This window comes from Schistocerca gregaria, chromosome 1 (assembly GCF_023897955.1).
Source record: "Schistocerca gregaria isolate iqSchGreg1 chromosome 1, iqSchGreg1.2, whole genome shotgun sequence".
NCBI classification, from domain to species: Eukaryota; Metazoa; Arthropoda; class Insecta; order Orthoptera; family Acrididae; genus Schistocerca; species Schistocerca gregaria.
The window spans coordinates 1,063,128,363-1,063,148,524 of NC_064920.1; the positions used below are offsets into that span (position 1 = coordinate 1,063,128,363).

The window sequence follows — 20,162 nt, forward strand, 5'->3', positions numbered from 1 at the left end:
TTGTCACGGACTGTGCGGCTGGTCCCGGCGGAGGTTCAAGTCCTCCCTCGGGCATGGGTGTGTGTGTGTGTGTGTGTGTGTGTGTGTGTGTGTGTGTGTGTTTGTCCTTAGGATAATTTAGGTTAAGTAGTGTGTAAGCTTAGGGACTGATGACCTTAGCAGTTAAATCCCATAAGATTTCACACACATTTGAACATTTTTTTTATATTCCCTCAGAAGGATATTCTTCCTTCATTGTTTAGGTGGTGGAATGTGGTTCAGGGCAATAGTCAGAACACTGCAGTGGACTTTATTGTACCAGTAAAACTCCGCATTGTTTGTTTTAGGTGCGTATCTATCAGCTTCGTGTGGCTGTTGTTTATCCAAACAATGCCGCAATATTTTGCCGCTGAGTGCGTAAGTCTGAGGGACGATGATCGTAAGGTATAAGCTGCAGAGCCGCATGTTGTACCACATAATTTGTGCAGATATTATTTCTTGACCTCAATTAACAGCGGTCGTTTTTTGAGACTATTCAGATGAAAGCGTTTTGTAATGTTTTAACTCCAAAGTACCGCGGACGTTACTTATGGGCCATTTATGTTACCCTTGAAACATGTGTTCGCTGGGAAATTACTCAGATGAAAGCAAGTTTCTTTAGGGTACGGTCAAGTCACCGTTTACGAAAACATGGTTCTATTATATTTAGGCATTTTGTTAGTATATCTTCAACGACCTCGATTTCTTTGTGTTGTTGCTATCACCCAGTCACCAGAACCTCAATTCCTTGAGTGAATGGCTACTATATGTTGAACATACAAGCTACATACCAGTAGAGGTAGACAGACCATTGAGGTAGTCTATTGTTAAGCTTCTTCTGCTCTATATAAATGAAGGTTGTTTGGAGCAAGGAAAGTAATTACTGATGGCAGCTGCATTGGGACATTACACGGAATCAGCGGTGACGGGAGGAATTGTGTACCAAACCAGGATTCGAAACTGCTTACTAGGTAAGTGCGTTAACCACTGCACCATCTGGACTCCGTGTTATCGCAACTGCGCGGACCATCTCGGCGCGCCTCATGGCCGACCCACATTCCCACCGAGCGCAACCTATCCGCACTCCCTGCCCATTTCGTCCATGCTCGCGACTCTTGAGATTCCCGCAAGAGGTCGGACGTACTCGTGCATCTACACTGAAGAAGGTGGATCCATTGCCCGTCTAGGCGAGTCCGTTATATTAATGCGTCGCGTCTGTCCTTTTGTGTGCGAAATTAGGACATTAGAGACCCTATTTACCATATTACGATAATCTTAAGCGCAGCACAAGACGTTTACGAAGAGAAAAATGTCTTTTTCTACAACTGATTGTATATATGCTTTGGTTTTTGCAGAAACCATACACGGCCTAAGAGTTTCGAAAAACATCGTCGGTTTTCCGAGAGTATGGTCTTATACGCACACTCATGCACCGCCACCTTATAATAAAGCAATGCCCCCACTACGTGCCGCAAATGAAAACTTAGTTTAGTGTAATGAAATTTAACATGGTTCAGTTGTAAAACAGGTAATCTCATTTAAACTTTTTATTATAACGTCCAGGTCACTGCGCTTTCCTGCGCTATCCTGATGGGATACCAGTTCGATTTTACACAGAGTACGCGAAGGAACTTGCCCCCCTTCTTGCAGCGGTGTACCGTAGGTCTCTAGAAGAGCGAAGCGTTCCAAAGGATTGGAAAAGGGCACAGGTCATCCCCGTTCTCAAGAAGGGACGTCGAACAGATGTGCAGAACTATAGACCTATATCTCTAACGTCGATCAGTTGTAGAATTTTGGAACACGTATTATGTTCGAGTATAATGTCTTTTCTGGAGACTAGAAATCTACTCTGTAGGAATCAGCATGGGTTTAGAAAAAGACGATCGTGTGAAACCCAGCTCGCGCTATTCGTCCACGAGACTCAGAGGGCCTTAGACACGGGTTCACAGGTAGATGCCGTGTTTCTTGACTTCCGCAAGGCGTTTGACACAGTTCCCCATAGTCGTTCAATGAACAAAGTAAGAGCATACGGACTATCAGATCAATTGTGTGATTGGATTGAGGAGTTCCTAGATAACAGAACGCAGCACGTCATTCTCAATGGAGAGAAGTCTTCCGAAGTAAGAGTGATTTCAGGTGTGCCGCAGGGGAGTGTCATAGGACCGTTGCTATTCACAATATACATAAATGACCTGGTGGATGACATCGGAAGTTCACTGAGGCTTTTTGCAGATGATGCTGTGGTGTATCGAGAGGTTGCAACAATGGAAAATTGTACTGAAATGCAGGAGGATCTGCAGCGAATTGACGCATGGTGCACGGAATGGCAATTGAATCTCAATGTAGCGAAGTGTAATGTGATGCGAATACATAGAAAGATAGGTCCCTTATCATTTAGCTACAAAATAGCAGGTCAGCAACTGGAAGCAGTTAATTCCATAAATTATCTGGGAGTACGCATTAGGAGTGATTTAAAATGGAATGATCATATAAAGTTGATCGTCGGTAAAGCAGATGCCAGACTGAGATTCATTGGAAGAATCCTAAGGAAATGCAATCCGACAACAAAGGAAGTAGGTTACAGTACGCTTGTTCGCCCAATGCTTGAATACTGCTCAGCAGTGTGGGATCCGCACCAGGTAGGGTTGATAGAAGAGATAGAGAAGATCCAACGGAGAGCAGCGCGCTTCGTTACAGGATCATTTAGTAATTGCGAAAGCGTTACGGAGATGATAGATAAACTCCAGTGGAAGACTCTGCAGGAGAGACGCTCAGTAGCTCGGTACGGGCTTTTGTTGAAGTTTCGAGAACATACCTTCACCGAAGAGTCAAGCAGTATATTGCTCCCTCCTACGTATATCTCGCGAAGAGACCATGAGGATAAAATCAGAGAGATTAGAGCCCACACAGAAGCATACCGACAATCCTTCTTTCCACGTACAATACGAGACTGGAATAGAAGGGAGAACCGATAGAGGTACTCAGGGTACCCTCCGCCACACACCGTCAGGTGGCTTGCGGAGTACGGATGTAGATGTAGATGTAGATGTCCGGTTTGAACCGCACTTGGCGTTCATCTTCAGGCCATACAGTCGTAATCTCAGCGATTTATCAGTTATTTAATCACAACATTGAGCGTGCTGATTTAGTGAACTCACGAGATACTGCGTATCGCCTATATGGCGGCCCGTAGATGATACGTGCTGCGAAAGAGAGATTGAAACTGGTCTCCGATTGTGAAGAAAGTTCACAGTTGTTTTTTCTTCTTTTCTGTGAGACATCATTTTTCTGGCTGGTATGATACAGCCTGATACGAATTCCTTTGCTGTGCCATCCTATCTTGCAACCTAAGTCCTCAGTTCTTTGCTGGATGTATTCCAGTCTCTATCTTCCTCTACAGTTTTTACCCTCTACAGCTTCTAATACTATGGAAATTATTTTTTGTTTTGTTTTGGATGATTTTCTTCTTTAGGTTATTCAGTGTGTCACGGTCACTAGATTGAGTTGTAGTAGTGTTACACTCGAGCCATTTTTGTATTTCACGCCTTGCTATGTGTTTGGTTGCAATGTCGTTATTTATACTGTATTCTATATCAACTTTTAATACTTGTAACTGCTTAGTGGAAGGTCTATGATGAGGAGCATATATGAAACCTTTTGCTAACACTTCGATTTCCCTTGTGGAAAGGACTGTTTCTGACAAATTTAACACAACTGAAGATCGTATGTAAGTGCGTTGTATCTTAGTCCAGAATGTTTGGTTCGGAAGAACACACAAATAAATAAATAAATAAATAAATTGTTTAAAATGGCTCATGCACTATGGGACTTTACTTCTCAGGTCATCAGTCCCTAGAACATAGAACTACTTAAACCTAACTAACCTAAGGACATCACACACATCCATGCCCGAGGCAGGATTCGAACCTGCGACCGTAGCGGGCGCGCGGTTCCAGACTGTAGCGCCTAGAACAGCTAGGTCACTCCGGCCGGCCGGAAGAACACAAGCTCCTTGTAAACAATATCAAGAAGTTATCTGAAGATGACCTAATAAGCCGAAAACTAGTTCATACAAATAAAAATCAGTAGAATAAAAAACCGCCTAAGTGTTAATTACTTTAAATTTACCTTACTTTAAACAATTTTAAGTAGCACCATATCTTAAATGCTTCGATTCTTTTCCGTTCCGGTTTTCATGTACATTCTTAATCATTTCCCTCTCTAAAAAGCCTAAGTTTGATATTCTTCTGGCCAGGAATCACCTTTTTGCCAGTGCTAGTCTGCTTTTTACGCGTCCTTGCCTCCGTCTATTCCGGATAACACGGAATAACTGACGCAACAAATCTTCTTTTTTCACTGCATCTTTACTCTACACGAACGTTATGTTTAGCTTGGTAAGTATGAATCATTCCCTCGAAGGAGTGGCGACCTAATAAAACCAATACTCGCTTATCACGTACCGATACCGCTGACGAGTTTAGATATGATACAGCTCAATTCTGCAAGTATCTTTCTTCAGAGGTGGTTCACGTATCTAGAGGACTAGATCTACAGCGAAATGACATCTCAGATTTTGTCTGAAGTGGTTAGAGAAAAGAAAAGGGAGTCATAATGAAAACACGAATGACTATCGAAGGAAAAGAAATCAGCAAATCCTAGGGAATGTCACGTTGTCCTTGATACTGATACTAATAAAGAAAATGAAGGTAGTCAGGTGTTTTTTTTTCAGTGAATTTTGTTTCGGTCATTGTCACGCTTATGATGCCCATAGCGCAGGTCGTCCTGCGTGGTGGCAGCTGTCAAAGTGGTCAAACAAATCCGTGACATTGAACTGAATTGGACAAATTTGCGATATAGCAATATAATCAGCATGCCATGTGAATAACTGTTGAAGACCTTGCACAAAAATGTGGGTATGATAAAATCTTTGGCTTTATGATTGCAACTTGACTTACAGCTGACCAGTACCGATCCGTGAGACACAGTAACATTCGGACAAGGTCGCGTTCACCCTGAAAGGATCTCTTTGATGACTTCAGTTGCAGCTAAACCTTAATCGAGGTAGCCAAGCCACGCCAATTTAGCGGTTTTTGACAAAATATAGCCGATTAGAAATCTGGCGGAGGAAAAAAGCATCCATACCTAAATTTTTAATGAAGTAGCGTGGTCGCGTGAAGAAGATTATCACCAGAAAGTACGTCCATATCCTGCGTTGAATCACAAGCTTCTTCGCAGTGCCTCATGGAGTAAGGATACGTGCCACTGTAGGTGCTGATTTGTCCATAAAATAAAGTTGTAGGACTTGATGAGCCTTAGTGTAGCTATCTGAGATGAAAATTTACCGCTATCAGGTTCCATCACATCACTTTCTTCTGTTTCCTCAATCCTACATACACTGAAGTGACAAAAGTCATGGGATACCTCCTAATATGGTGTCGGACCTCCTTTTGCCCGGTGCAGTGCAGCGACTCGACGGGGCATGGACTCAACAAGTCGTTGATATTCCCCTGCAGAAACATTCAGCCATGGTGGCTCCATTGCGAACCAAAATTGCGACACTATTCCTTGTGCATGATTTTGTGATTAGATTAATACTTGTTCCATAGATCATGAATACGACACTTCGTAATGATGTGGAACGTGTCAGGTTAATAAAAGATGTCTGTACAAGAAATTACATTACACAAAATATTGCATGACACTAATGATTAAGTTTTTTTTTTTTTTACTTAGTTTATATCTAAAAATTCAGCCAATGAGTAGAAGGAGTTGTCATCTAGAAATTCTTTTAATTTATTTTTAAATGTTAGTTGGCTATCTGTCAGGCTTTTGATGCTGTTTGGTAGGTGCCCAAAGACTTTTGTGGCAGCATAATTTACCCTTTTCTGTGCCAAAGTCAGATTTAACCCTGCATAGTGAAGATCATCCTTTCTCCTGGTGTTATAGGTATGCACACTGCTATTACTTTTGAATTGGGTTGGATTATTATCAACAAATTTCATAAGGGAATATATATACTGTGAGGTTACTGTGAGGATCCCTAGATCCTTAAATAGATGTCTGCAGGATGACCGTGGGTGGGCTCCTCTCCATTATGTCCCATAAATTCTCTACGGGATTCACGTCGAGCGATTTGGGTGGCCAAACCATTAGCTCGATCCCTCCACAATGTGCTTCAAACCAATGACGTCCGTGAATGGTTGCAAATGGTCTCCAAGATCCGAACAGCCTGAGGACCAAGTCCGTTCCATGCAAACACAGCCCACACCAGCTTGCACTTTGCCCTACGGACGACTTAGGTCCATGGCTTCGTGGCGTCTGCGCCATACACGAGCCCTTGAATTCCCTCTTACTAACTGAAATCGGGAACTATCTGCTCTGGACAAGATTTTCCAGTCGTCTATGGCCAAACCGATATGATCCCGACCCCAGGAGAGGCGCGGCAACCTAATCCGCGCTGTTAGCTTAGCAAAGGCAGTTGCGTTGGTCTTCTTCTGCCATAGCCCAGTAACGCCAAATTTCGCCGCATTGTCTTAACGGATAAGTTTGTATGTCCCACATTGGTATCTGCGGTTATTTTACACCGTGTTGCTTGTCTGTTAGCGCTGAAACCTCGAAGCAAACGCCATTGCGTCATTATCGTTAAGGTGAAGACCGTGAGCCACTGCGTTGTCCGCGATGATAGGTAATTCTTGAAATGTGCTACTCATGGCGCACTCTTGATACTGTGGGTCTTGGAACACTCAATTCCCTAACGATTCTCGTAATGGACTCTCCCAAACGTCTAGCTCGGGCCCCGTATCAGTCGAATTGCACACGCCCCACACCATTACAGAGCCTCCTCTAGCTTGAACAGTCCCCTCCTAAGATGCAGGGTCCATGGACTCATTAGGTTGTCTCCGTACCTCCACACGTCCATCCGCTCGACAGAATTTGAAACGAGACTCGTCCGACCAGGCAACATGTTTCCAGTCATCAAACTTCCAGCGTCAGTGTTGACGGGCCCAGGCAAGGAGTAAAGCTTTGTGTCGTGCAGTCATCAACGGTACACGAGTGGGTCTTCGGCTCCGGAAGCCCATATCGATGACATTTCGTTGAATGTTCGCTCGCTGACACTTGTTGATAGTCCTTTATTGAAATCTGCAGCAATTGACGAAAGGGTTGCGTGTCTGTCACGTTGAACGATTCTGTTGAGTCCTCGTTGGTCCCGTCCTTGCAGAATCTTTTTCCGGCCGCAGCGATGTAGGAGATTTGATGTTTTACGGATTCCTGATATTCACGGCACACTCATGAAATGGTCGTACGGGAAAATCCCTACTTCATCGCTCCCTCGGAGATACTGTGCCCCACGGCTCGTGCGTCGACTATAACACTACGTTTAAACTCACTTATGGTAAATCTTGATAACTTTCCGTTGTAGCAGCAGTAACCGATCTAACAACTGCGCCAGACAGTTGTTGTCCTAGAGTTGCTGACCGCAGCGCCATATTCTGTCTGCTTAAATATCTCTGTATTTGAAAACGTATCACTATACCAGTTTCTTTGGCACTTCAGTGTAAATCGTCCACCAATGAAGAAATTCTCCAAACAGACAAACAATTATCGTCCGTTTTCTTTCTGACTTCCTTTTCCTAAGATTTGAAAAGGTGATGAATTCAAGAGTAGTTGCATACTTAAGTGGAATAATTTACTTACCACATCACAGTCTCCGTTCCAGGAAGGTTGCTGGACTGATCATGCTATTTATACATTCATTCATCAAACAGTAAAAACCTTAAATAATAATATGTCGCCAGTTAGAATTTTTTGTGCTCTTTCCATGGCGTTAGAGTGTGTAGATCATGCTATTGTCCTAGAAAAATTCAATTTTATGAAACAGGTGACTTTATGCCCAGCTCGTTTAAATCATATATAACAAACAGAATGCAAAAGGTGTGCTGGATAATTCAGACAATGCTGGAAAGGTAAAGACTTTAGTGATTGGAGAAAAAAAATTACAAGCGACGCGTCCCACAGATTTAAGGTTTGGGTCCACTCCTATTCCTCATATACGTGAATGGCTTCCCACTTCATACTCGACAAGTTAAACTGGTACTTTCTGCAGAGGATAACAACTGTCACAATAAACTCCATTACAGAGAAAACAACGGAAGCGTTAGTAAATGATAATTTACAAAGAATTATTAAGTAGTGTTCTGAAAATGGACACTCCAAAAATTAAGAAAAAATCTAACTTTTCTACTGTACAACAAATAGAGTCATACCAACAACTGACATAGCATATGAAAAGGAGTCAGTCAGGTGGAAAGGGGGAAAAGGGAAGTGGGGGAAATGGCAGTGGTACCATTCGGCACAAAAAGTAAAGTGACATGCGGAATATAGACGGAGATGTAGATAAAATTCACCACTGATGGCAGCATCAATACATTATACGTTCGTTGCACCTGTTATACAGGGCGTTACAAAAAGGTACGGCCAAACTTTCAGGAAACATTCCTCACACACAAATAAAGAAAAGATGTTATGTGGACCTGTGTCCCGAAACGCTTAATTTCCATGTTAGAGCTCATTTTAGTTCCGTCAGTATGTACTGTACTTCCTCGATTCACCGCCATTTGGCCCAATTGAAGGAAGGTAATGTTGACTTCGTTGCTTGCGTTGACATGCGACTCATTGCTCTACAGTACTAACATCAAGCACATCAGTACGTAGCATCAACAGGTTAGTGTTCATCACGAACGTGGTTTTGCGGTCAGTGCAATGTTTACAAATGCGGAGTTGGCAGATGCCCATTTTATGTATGGATTAGCACGGGGCAAAAGCCGTGGCGCGGTACGTTTGTATCGAGACAGATTTCCAGAACGAAGGTTTCCCGACAGGAAGACGTTCGAAGCAATTGATCGGCGTCTTAGGGAGCGCGGAACATTCCAGCCTATGACTCGCGACTGGGGAAGACCTATAACGACGAGGACACCTGCAATGGACGAGGCAATTCTCCGTGCAGTTGACGATAACCCTAATTTCAGCGTCAGAGAAGTTGCTGCTGTACAACGTAACGTTGACCACGTCACTGTATGGAGAGTGCTACGGGAGAAGCAGTTGTTTCCATACCATGTACAGCGTGTGCAGGCAATATCAGCAGCTGATTGACCTCCACGGGTACACTTCTGCGAATGGTTCATCCAACAATGTGTCAATCCTCATTTCAGTGCAAGTGTTCTCTTTGCGGATGAGGCTTCATTCCAACATGATCAAATTGTAAATGTTGACAATCATGATGTGTGGGCTGACGAGAATCCGCACGCAGTTGTGCAATCACGTCATCAACACAGATTTTCTGTGAATGTTTGGGCAGGCATTGTTGGTGATGTCTTGATTGGGCCCCATATTCTTCCACCTACGCTCATTGGAGCACGTTATCATGATTTCATACGGGATACTCTACCTGTGCTGCTAGAACATGTGCCTTTACAAGTACGACACAACATGTGGTTCATGCACGATGGAGCTCCTGCACATTTCAGTCGAAGTGTTCGTACGCTTCTCAACAACAAATTCGGTGACCGATGGATTGGTAGAGGCGGACCAATTCCATGGCCTCAACCCTCTTGACTTTCATTTATGGGGGCATTTGAAAGCTCTTGTCTACGCAACGCCGGTACCAAATGTAGTGATTCTTCGTACTCGTATTGTGGACGGCTGTGATACAATACGCCATTCTCCAGGGCTGCACCAGCGCATCAGGGATTCCATGCGACGGAGGGTGCATGCATATATCCTCGCTAACGGAGGACATTTTGAACATTTCCTGTAACCAAGTGTTTGAAGTCACGCTGGTACGTTCTGTTGCTGTGTGTTTCCATTCCATGACTAATGTGATTTGAAGAGAAGTAATAAAATGAGCTCTAACATGGAAAGTAAGCGTTTCCGGACACAAATCCACATAACATATTGTCTTTCTTTGTGTGTGAGGAATGTTTCCTGAAAGTTTGGCCGTACCTTTTTGTAGCACACTCTATACACACATCAAACAAAGTTTTGCATCACCCCAGTTTCCAGAACTTCTGAAGATAGACGTTGGCTATGGATCCTTTTGACTGTTCAGAGATGTCACTAAACCCACCCAAAGATGTAAACAACCATGCAGGAGCAGCGCCCATTAGACGGAGGGTCTCCGACAGCCGATCAGTTCCAGTCATTCCACCAGGAAGGAGGTACACGGCTCGTGTTGTCTGTAGTTGAACCTTACCTACCGCCATTTGATCGCGTCCGCATTGTTACTTTGTTCCAGGAGGGGTCCTCAACAAGGGAAGTGTCCAGGCTTCTCTGAGTGAACCAAAGCGATGTTGGACGGACATGGAGGAGATACAGAGAGAACAGGAACTGTCGATGAAATGCCTCGCTCAGGCCGCTTAAGGGTTGACCTCTACATACGGATTATGGCTCGGAGGAAAGCTAACAGCAACGCCACCATGTTGAATAATGTTTTTCGTGCAGTCGCAGGACGTCGTGTTACGACTGAAACTATGTGCAATAGGCTGCATGATGCGCAACTTCATTCCCGACGTCCATGGCGAGGTCCATCTTTGCAACCACCACACCATGCAGCGCGGTACAGATGGGCCCAACAACATGACGGATGGACCGCTCAGGATTGTCATCACGTTCTCTTCACCGATCACTGTCGCATACAATCGTCGGAGACGTGTTTACACTGAGCGAGGTGGCGCAGTGATCAGCACACTGGACTCGCATTGGGGAGGACGACGGTTCAATCCCGTCTCCGGCCATCCTGATTTAGGTTTTCCGTGATTTCCCTAAATCGTTTCAAGCAAAGCCCGGGATGGTTCCTTTGCAAGGGCACGGCCGATTTCCTTCCCAATCCTCCCCTAACCAGAGCTTGCGCTCCGTCTCTAATGACCTCGTTGTAGACGGGACGTTAAACACTAACCACCACCACCACCACCGGAGACGTGTTTGGAGGCAACCCGGTCAGGCTGAACGCCTTAGACACACTGTCAAGCCAGCAAGGTGGAGATTCCCTACTGTTTAGGGGTAGCATTATGTGGGGCCGTCGTACGCCGCCGGTGGTCAATGAAGGCGCCGTAACGACTGTACGATAATTGAATGCCATCCCCCGACCGACAATGCACCCATATCGGCAGCATATTGGCGAGATATTCGTCTTCACGGCCGACAATTCGCGCACCCATCGTGTACATCGTGTGAATGACTTCCTTCAGGATGACATCGCTCGACTAAAGTGGCCTGCATGTTCTCCAGACACGAACCCTATCGAAAATGCCTGGGATAGACTGAAAAGGGCTGTTTTATGGACGACGTGACCTAACAACCGCTCTGAGGGATCTACTCCGAATCGCCGTCGAAGAGTGGGACAATCTGGACCAACAGTGCCTTGATGAACTTGTGGATAGTACTCCACGACGAATACAGGTATGCATCAATGCAGGAAGAGGTGCTACTGGGTATTAGAGATACCAGTGTGTACAGAAATCTGGACCACCACCTCTGAAGGTCTCGCTGTATGGTGGTATAACATGCAATGTGTGGTTTTTATGAGCAATAAAAAGTGCGGAAATGGTGTTTATGTTAATTTCTATTCCAGTTTTCTGTACAGCTTCCAGAACTCGCGGAACCGAGGCGATTGAAAGCGTTTTTGATGTGAGTAGTAACACACAATGTTATTTTTGTACGATTTTTGCTTAAAGTAAACAAGACTCAAAAAAGAGCCTGCGATCACTGAACGGTATATCCAGTTACACTACTGTTTACCTTTGTAATTAAAGCATCTTCCTAACTTTGATCAATCTGCTAAAATAGCTGTTCGTCTTCTGCGGCCTGACAGTGGAACAAATTTTCCTGAAAAGCATGTGTACTGATTGTCTGTCTTGTTTTTTTAAATAATTCCACCTCATAGGTAGAAGTATAACTCTCCGAAATATATACTAGGAATATCAATAAAAGTGACTAACTAGTTACAGTTATATCTTTATTTCCATTAACTTTCATGGCAGTCAGAGTTAGCCCAACCTAAAACGTTCCCATCGAAAGTAGTATTTATTTTTTTTAAAATTAATTCTTTAGCCTCGGGTTGCATAAAGGGCACAATTGCCGGGTTCGACTTCTTAGATCTACATGTACATCTACCTACGTATTCCGCAAGCCATTATGCGGTGCACGGCGTAGGAGATCTTGCAGCACTGTCAGCATTCTCTTTCCTGTTCCACTCGCAAATGAAGTCAGGGAAAAGCGACTGTCTATAGGTCTCCGTACGATTCCTCTTTCCCTATCTTGCTTCGCTATTCTTAGACGTGAAGTACGTTGGCGTCAGCAGAATCACACTGCAGTCAGCCGCAAATGTCGGTTTTCTAAATTTTCTCAATAGCGTACCGTGAAAAGAACTTCTTTTCTGTAGAGGTTGCCATTTGAGTTGACAAGGCGTCTTCTAATACCTGGTGTTGATTGAACCTACTGCTAATAAACCTAGCAGCATGTATCTGAATTGCTTCGAACTTTCCTTTAATCCAAATCCGTTCTGGTGGGATTCTAAAACACTCGAGCACCACTCAAGAATGGGTCGCACCAGTGTTCTACGTGCGTTCTCCATTATACACTGAAGCGCCAAAGAAAATGGTATAGTAATGCGTATTGAAATACACAGATATGTAAACAGGCAGAATACGGCACTGCGAATGGCAACGCCTATATAGGACAAGTGTCTGGCGCAGTTGTCAGATCGGTTCCTGCTGCTACAACGGCAGCTTATCAAGATGTACGTGAGTTTGAATGTGGTATTGTAACCGGCGCAGAAGCGATGGGACACAGCATCTCCGAAGCAGCGATAAAGTGGGGATTTTCCCGTAAGACCATTTCACGAGTATGCCGTGAATATCAGGAATCCGGTAAAACATCAAATCTCCGACATCGCTGAGCCGGAAAAACATCCTGCAAGAACGGGACCAAAGACGGCTGAAGTGAATATTTCAACGTGACAGAAGTGTAACCCTTTCGCAATTGCTGCAGATGCAATGCTGGGCCATCAACAAGTGTCAGCGTGCGAACCAGTCAACGAAACATGATCGATATTGGTTTTCGGAGCTGAAGGCCCACTCGTGTACCCTTGATGACTGCACGACACAAAACTTTACGTCTCGTCTGGGCCCGTCAACTCCGACACTGGACTGTTGATGACGAGAAATACGTTGACTGGTCGAACAAGTCTCGTTCCAGATTGTATCGATGGGATGAACGAGTACTGAGACCAATTCATGAAGCAATGGACCCTGCTTGTCAGAAGGGGACTGTTCAAGCTGGTAGAGGCTGTGTAATGGAGTCGGGATTGTGCAGTTGGAGTGATATGGGACCCCTGATATCTCTAGATACGACTCTGACACGTACGTAAGCATCCTGTCTGATCACTTGCATCCATTCATGTACATTGTGCATTCCGACTGACTTACGCAATTCCAGCAGGTCAATGCGACACTTCACACCTCCAGAATTGCTATAGAATGGCCATAGAAACAATCTTATGAGTTTAAACACTTCCACTGGCCACGAAACTCCCAAGACTTGAACATTATTGAGCACATCTGGGATGCCTTGCAGTGTGCTGTTAAGAACAGATCTCCACTCCCTCCTAGTCTTGCGGACTTATTGGCAGCACTGCACGATTCATTGTGTCAGTTGCTTCCAGCACTACTTCGGACATTATTCGAGTCCACGCCACTTCGTGTTACGGCACTTTGCGTGCTCACGGGTGCCCTGCACGATATTACGCAGGCGTAGCAGTTTATTTGGCTCTTCATTGTAGATGAGCTGCGTTCTCTTAGTTTTTTCGCAGTAAGACGGAATCGCGCATTCGCCTTCCGTACTACCATCCTTGCATACTCACGTGCTCGCTGCATTTCATAACGTTTACGCATCGATATTTAATTGACATGTCTGTGTCAAGCAAAACAGAACTAATACTGTATTCGAACATTACAGGATTCCCTCTCCTGCATTAACTTACATGCTTCTACATTTAGAGCAAGTAGCCGTTCATCGCACCAAAAACTAATTACGTCTAAGTCATCTTCTTTCCTCAGTCACTCAACGACGACACTTCCCCGGACACTACAGCGTCATCAGCGAACTGTCGCAAGATGCTGCTCCTTTACGTATATAGGGAACAGGAGCTTGAGTCATTCCTGACGTCACCCGTGTCTCTGATGAACTCTCTCCAGGCTGCCCAACGTGCTGGATCCTATTGCTTAACAGGTTTTCGAGCCACTCACACATCTGAGAAGCTATCCCGCACTCTCGAACCTTCGTTAACAGTCAGTGACAAACGCGTTTCTTACATCTAAGGATATGGACTCCACGTGTTGCCCTTCATTCATGATTCGCAAGATATCGTGCCATAAAAAGGAGAACTGCGTTTCGCATGTACGGTGCTTCCTAATTTCTTACTGATCTGTGGACAGAAGCTTTTCTGAATAAAGAAAATTTATTACATTCGAACTTAGAATACACCTAATAATTTTGCAGTAAGCTGGCGTTAGATCCGAGATGTGGCTATAAAATCACGGGACTACTGCTGTAAGACAATTGATTTCAAAAACATACATGCTTAGTTACTGTCGCTGACAGTGTACTCAGCCTCCTCTAGCGCTACAACGTTAATGCAAATTTTTCGCTGATGGAAACATTACAGGAAGTGTGAACTCCTCGATGATGCGTGTCGCATTTTCTTCCGCTAGGTCTTTGGACTGAAATCTTTTTCCTTTTAATTCAGATTTGATCTTGGGGAGTAGACAGAAGCCACACGGTGTTAGGTAGGCGAATAACGTGAGTGGTCTTAACACTGGGGTGCTACACATCGCTAGTAACCTCTCAACAGACAAGGCGGTATGAGCCGGTGCGTTGTCTTTATGCAGAACCTACGACTTCTTCTTCCACAGCTCGGGTCGTTTTATCTCATTTTCTCACGGAGTTCTGCAAAATTCTCAAGGTAGTAGCGCTGATTAATAGTTTGACCTTCTGGAATCCAGTGAAGATACATAATTCCTCAAATATTGCAAAAGAACAATCACCATCACTTTAAATCTTGATTTGGTCGGTCGAGTTTTCTTCGTTCTCGGTGAAGTTGAGCGCTTCCAGTACATCGATTACCGATTAGCTTCTGGGTGATATGTCAAAAACCAGGACCATCACAAGTTATTACTTTTTCTAAGAAATCAGGATCTTGGAATTCAAACTGTCACTACAAATTTTTTCCGAACTTTTTTTGGTTCAATCGTGAGAATTTTCTGCATCATTTCGCACACACTTTTATCACGGTAAACTGACTATATAAAATTTCCTACAGTTTCAGTAGTCGATCGAATACTCAACCGATGGTCAGAGCGAATCAGATTGCCTTCTTTTCGACATTTTCATCCGTTTTTGATACTGAACGAAGTCCTGGGCGTGAGTCATCTTCAACGTATTCTCGTCCATCTTCGAAACGTTTGAACCACTCTGAAACTGAATAAGTGATACTAGTCTTCCCCATACACTTCCTTTAGTAACAGACAGGTTTTAGTAGGAATTTTTCCAAGTTTCATGTGAAACTTCACGACATTTCGTTACCCTATTATTACACTTATCATTATCCAGCAAAAACAAAATAATAGTTCTTAACGAAGACACGAGAGATACCGCAATCGAGTGAGATGGCTTCACACATCATAGCTATTGGTCGTTGATCTTTGAAGCCGCCGTACTTCGTCTGCAACAGCATTATAGCAAAACCTCGATCCTCGTCTGTAATTTTGGAGGTCCGTTCGTTTACACTTCTTACATACATCAGTCACCGTCTCTTTTTACTAGTTTCTTAGGAATTTGTCAAGTCACCATCAGATGATGTGTAAAAAGAGAGACAAAGGGGGATGATACAGCCATGCGGAAATAAATTACAAAATCAGAATAACTGCTATAAACAACTGCTCGCACTTCAACAACTTCCGTAGTGACTCCTCATTGTGGAACTGAATAGACCAAGAGAGGCACTCACAATGTGAACATATCTTCTTCTGACTGTTTGAAGTGACATGTTCTGTTAACTGCTTAATGGTATAAAGTACAGTACAATACTGGCGCTGAAAAAAAAGAAGGAAGAAACAGGAGTAAGAGACGTAACAGACATAAAAAACTTCAAAAACTCTGTAGTACGGCAATCGCTTGGTTCATTTGACATATTGACAAAGTACACCACTGGCCATTAAAATTGATACACCAAGAAGAAATGCGGATGATAAACGGATATTCAATGGACAAATGTATTATACTAGAACTTGCATGCGATTAAATTTCAAGTAGTGACTGGCGTATTGTGACGAGCCAGTTGCTCCGACACCATTGACCAGACGTTTTCAGTTGGTGAGAAATCTGGAGAATGTGCTGGCCAGGGAAGCATTCGAACATTTTCTGTATCCAGAAAGGCCGGTACAGGGCCTGCAACATATGGTCGTGCATTATCCTGATGAAATGTAGGATTTCGCACGGATCTAGTGAAGGGTACAGCCACGGGTCGTAATACATCTGAAATGTAACGTCCACTGTTCAAAGTGCCGTCAATGCGAACAAGAGGTAACTGAGACGTGTAACCAATGGCAGCCCATGCCATCACGCCAGGTAATACGCCAGTATGGCGATGACGAATACACGCTTCCAATGTGCGTTCACCGCGATGTCGCCAAACACGGATGCGACCATCAAGATGCGGTAAACAGAGCCTGGATTCACCCGAAAAAATGATGTTTTTCCATTCGTGCACACAGGTTCGTCGTTGAGTACACTATCGCAGGCGCTCCTGACTGTGATGCAACGTCAAGGGTAGCCGCAGCCATTGTCTCCGAGATGATAGTCCATGCTGCTGCATATGTCGTCGAACTGTTCGTGCAGTTGGTTGTTGTCTTGCAAACGTCCCCATCTGTTGACTCAGGGATCGAGACGTGGCTGCACCATGCGTTAGAGCCTTGCGGATAAGGTGCCTGTCATCTCGACTGCTAGTGATACGAGACCGTTGGGATCCAGCACAGCGTTCCGCATTATCCTCCTGAACCCACCCATTCCATATTCTGCTAACAGTCATTGGATCTCGACCAACGCGAGCAGCAATGTCGCGATACGATAAACCGCAATCGCAATAGGCTACAACCCGACCTTTATCAAAGCCGTAAACGTGATGGTACGCATTTCTCCTCCTTACACGAGTCATCACATCATACATTCAATATACAGCAACCTATATTTGTGAAAGTTATTTCGTTTCTTTTTTTTTGAAACTTTTGGTTAAGGATAAAAACATATTATTCAGGTATTAGATCAAAGAGTGATCAGAAAATTTGGGCCGCCTGTTTTTTCAAGTACGTACGTTATGTGTTTAGTCATGCAATGAAAGTTTCACATCGGGTACGGACATCATTTAAAACTACTGCACTAACGGACAGCTTGCCCCTAAAATTTCCTCTCCGCCTGCAGGAGACATCTCCAAAGGTAAAGTGGCGAATTGGCATTATGTGTCTAGTTTATACAAACTTTCCTTCTCTAAGTTTTGACCACTGTTGTTTCTTATACCTTTTACCTGACAATAGTATATTAACTTACATAATTTTGAGCACCCTACATGATATAACCATTATGTTGTTACCGGCAAAGTACTTTTGAATTAATCTCACATTGGAAAGAAGTACATGTCACAAGATTTATATCCTCTTGTAATACGGAAAAATTTTGCTCTTGCGTGGTGCTCCACGTAACCTAAAATAACTTTATGCTCCTATGGTTAATAATCGTCGAGCACACGTAATTCCTCGTGTGTGCATACCTGATTGCATAAAATTCTTATATTTCATTTCGACATAGATCATGTTTAACTGTACGTTGATTTGTATATATTTAAAAGGCATAATGGTAGATTTTGTAATGAGCTACACATTCCACATTATCAGTTAGTTTTCAGAATAATTTGCAATTATTAGTTTCTGTTATAAAATCGAACCCGCAATTTGGAGACAAAGTATCATTTTCACAGATTCACGTTATTAGCTGTATCAGTAGAAAGCAGTATTTATAGTAAAATATTACCACCAGGTAGTTCAAATAGTGATCATCGTAATGGATATCCTGTTTAATAAATACGTGATCCATTATAGCGTCAACTGACAATGGCCAACATTTGATATTAGTTTATTGTATGACCGCGATTAACATCCAAATAATAATGCCTAATTCGCCTTCTGAACGAGTTAAAAGGCTCTATGTTTATTTAGAAAGATGGGAATATAACTGTTCAGGACGAAATTAAGTTGTAACTTATTTTTTCCCTTAAGATTGTTAAGACTGACAAGAAACACTTGACTTAAACAAAAGGAATAGGTAGGTATGATCACCTGAGACATTAGCCTCATAATGACATGGTATTATGTTAACGTTCAATGCTTAACATTCTGAACGGTTTGCGTTTAAACAAGCTCGGTAATAATGGATTAAGGATGGCTCCACTTTTCTGAAACAACATAAATTATCGATTTGCTTTTAACACCCAAACATGTTTCACCACAGTTGCAGCATCCTCAGTGGGTTGCTCTTTTATTTTCCTGAAATACGTACATACAATTTATGTTGACGTTAGAAAACATGTTATGCTGGATTTTGCAGTTATTGAAATTACAAAAGCTACCTATTTTTTGTTTTACACTGTGTGTGTCCCGTGGCTGCCAACCGAAATAACCACAGGTCTAAGTTAGTAGACCATGTCACCTGCAAACATGAGGAATTTCAGGATATCGTCTCCATTGAATTTTTGTTTGTAATTCAGTTCAAAAGATATGTTCAGGTACATATACTATCATCTCTCATGTTTGCAGATGACATGTGGTACTAATTTAGACCTGCAGCTTATTACGGTTGTCAGCCACAGCACACACGCAATGTAAATTAAAAGATAAGGTGCTCGTGTGATTTAAATAACAACAAAATACGATGTAACATATTGCCTAACCGAAACATTATCTGTATTTATGTATTTCAGGAAAATAAATGAAAAAACTACTGTTTATGAAAAATTTTGGTGAAAACATTCTGTTGACACCCACCTACATAGGGGGAAATGATCATCACGATAAAATAAGAGAAATCAGGGCTCGGACAGAAAAATGTAAGTGCTCGTTTTTCCCGCGTGATGTTCGAGAGTGGAACGGTAGAGAGAGAGCTTGAAGGTGGTTCACTGAAACCTCTGCCAGGCACTTTATTGTGAATAGCGGGGTAATCACGTAGATGTAGATGTATAAATATGTCTGGGTGATGAAAAGCAAAACAATAATGTATGTACTCGCAAAAAGACAGACCCATCCTTAATTATTTATTATTTTCTGCAAGCATGGGAACTCAGCTCAGAACTCCAATATGATAAGCTTTGTAATATTTACAATAAAAATAATTAATACAGTATTTTGTCCTTCCCTTAATAAAGTAACAGCTGACAGGTGTAAAAATTTGGAGTTATCATTGGTGTCACGCACTGCTGTGTTTCAGAAGTTGGCAGTCCTACAGTAGAGATATCTCACGAAGCGTCCAGGTTGGGGATCGAGGTGTAAGCAAATATGACCACTAGTGACAGCTGATAGGCGAGAGTCAGTAGAGGAATAAAACGCAACAGGCGCTGCAATAGCCCCACAAGCCACGAGTAGTCGACTGATCCTCGAAGGTCGATTGCGCAAAAGGAGCTTTAAGTGCGACAGAACACCGGTGGACGCACGCCGCGTTACCTGCGACTCCACGGCGGCGGTGGCGGCAGCTGCAGCGTCGTCATCGTCGATGTGGTCTTCGGCGCCTCTCCGCATGGCGCGCGCGTGGCAGTGCAAGCGACTCGTCCCACTGACCGACAGGGCAGCCGACGAGCAAGGTCGCGGCTGCTATCGCTGCGAGAGCAGCTTATCGCCACAGCTGATCGATACGCGCAGGTGGGGGCAGGCCAGGCCGGCTGGTCCGCGCTGCCGAGTTGGGCGCCGTGACGTCACTCACAGCTGGCTTTCCATTCAGCTGCGGCGCGCACGCTATGGTCCGCTGGGGCAACCAGCGGCACTGAGAAATAG

General features: G+C 43.6%; 1 protein-coding gene across 1 annotated transcript in view; it reads right to left on the reverse strand.

Annotated features, from left to right (window-relative positions):
- LOC126288157 (microtubule-associated serine/threonine-protein kinase 3-like) overlaps positions 1-19,910 on the reverse strand; it is a 424,127-nt gene extending 404,217 nt beyond the window's left edge. Inside the window, exon 1 of the mRNA XM_049984894.1 lies at positions 19,836-19,910. Within this exon, the coding sequence (XP_049840851.1) occupies positions 19,836-19,910 (75 nt within the window). The remainder of the gene's footprint in view (positions 1-19,835) is intronic.
- Positions 19,911-20,162: the final 252 nt, after the last annotated feature.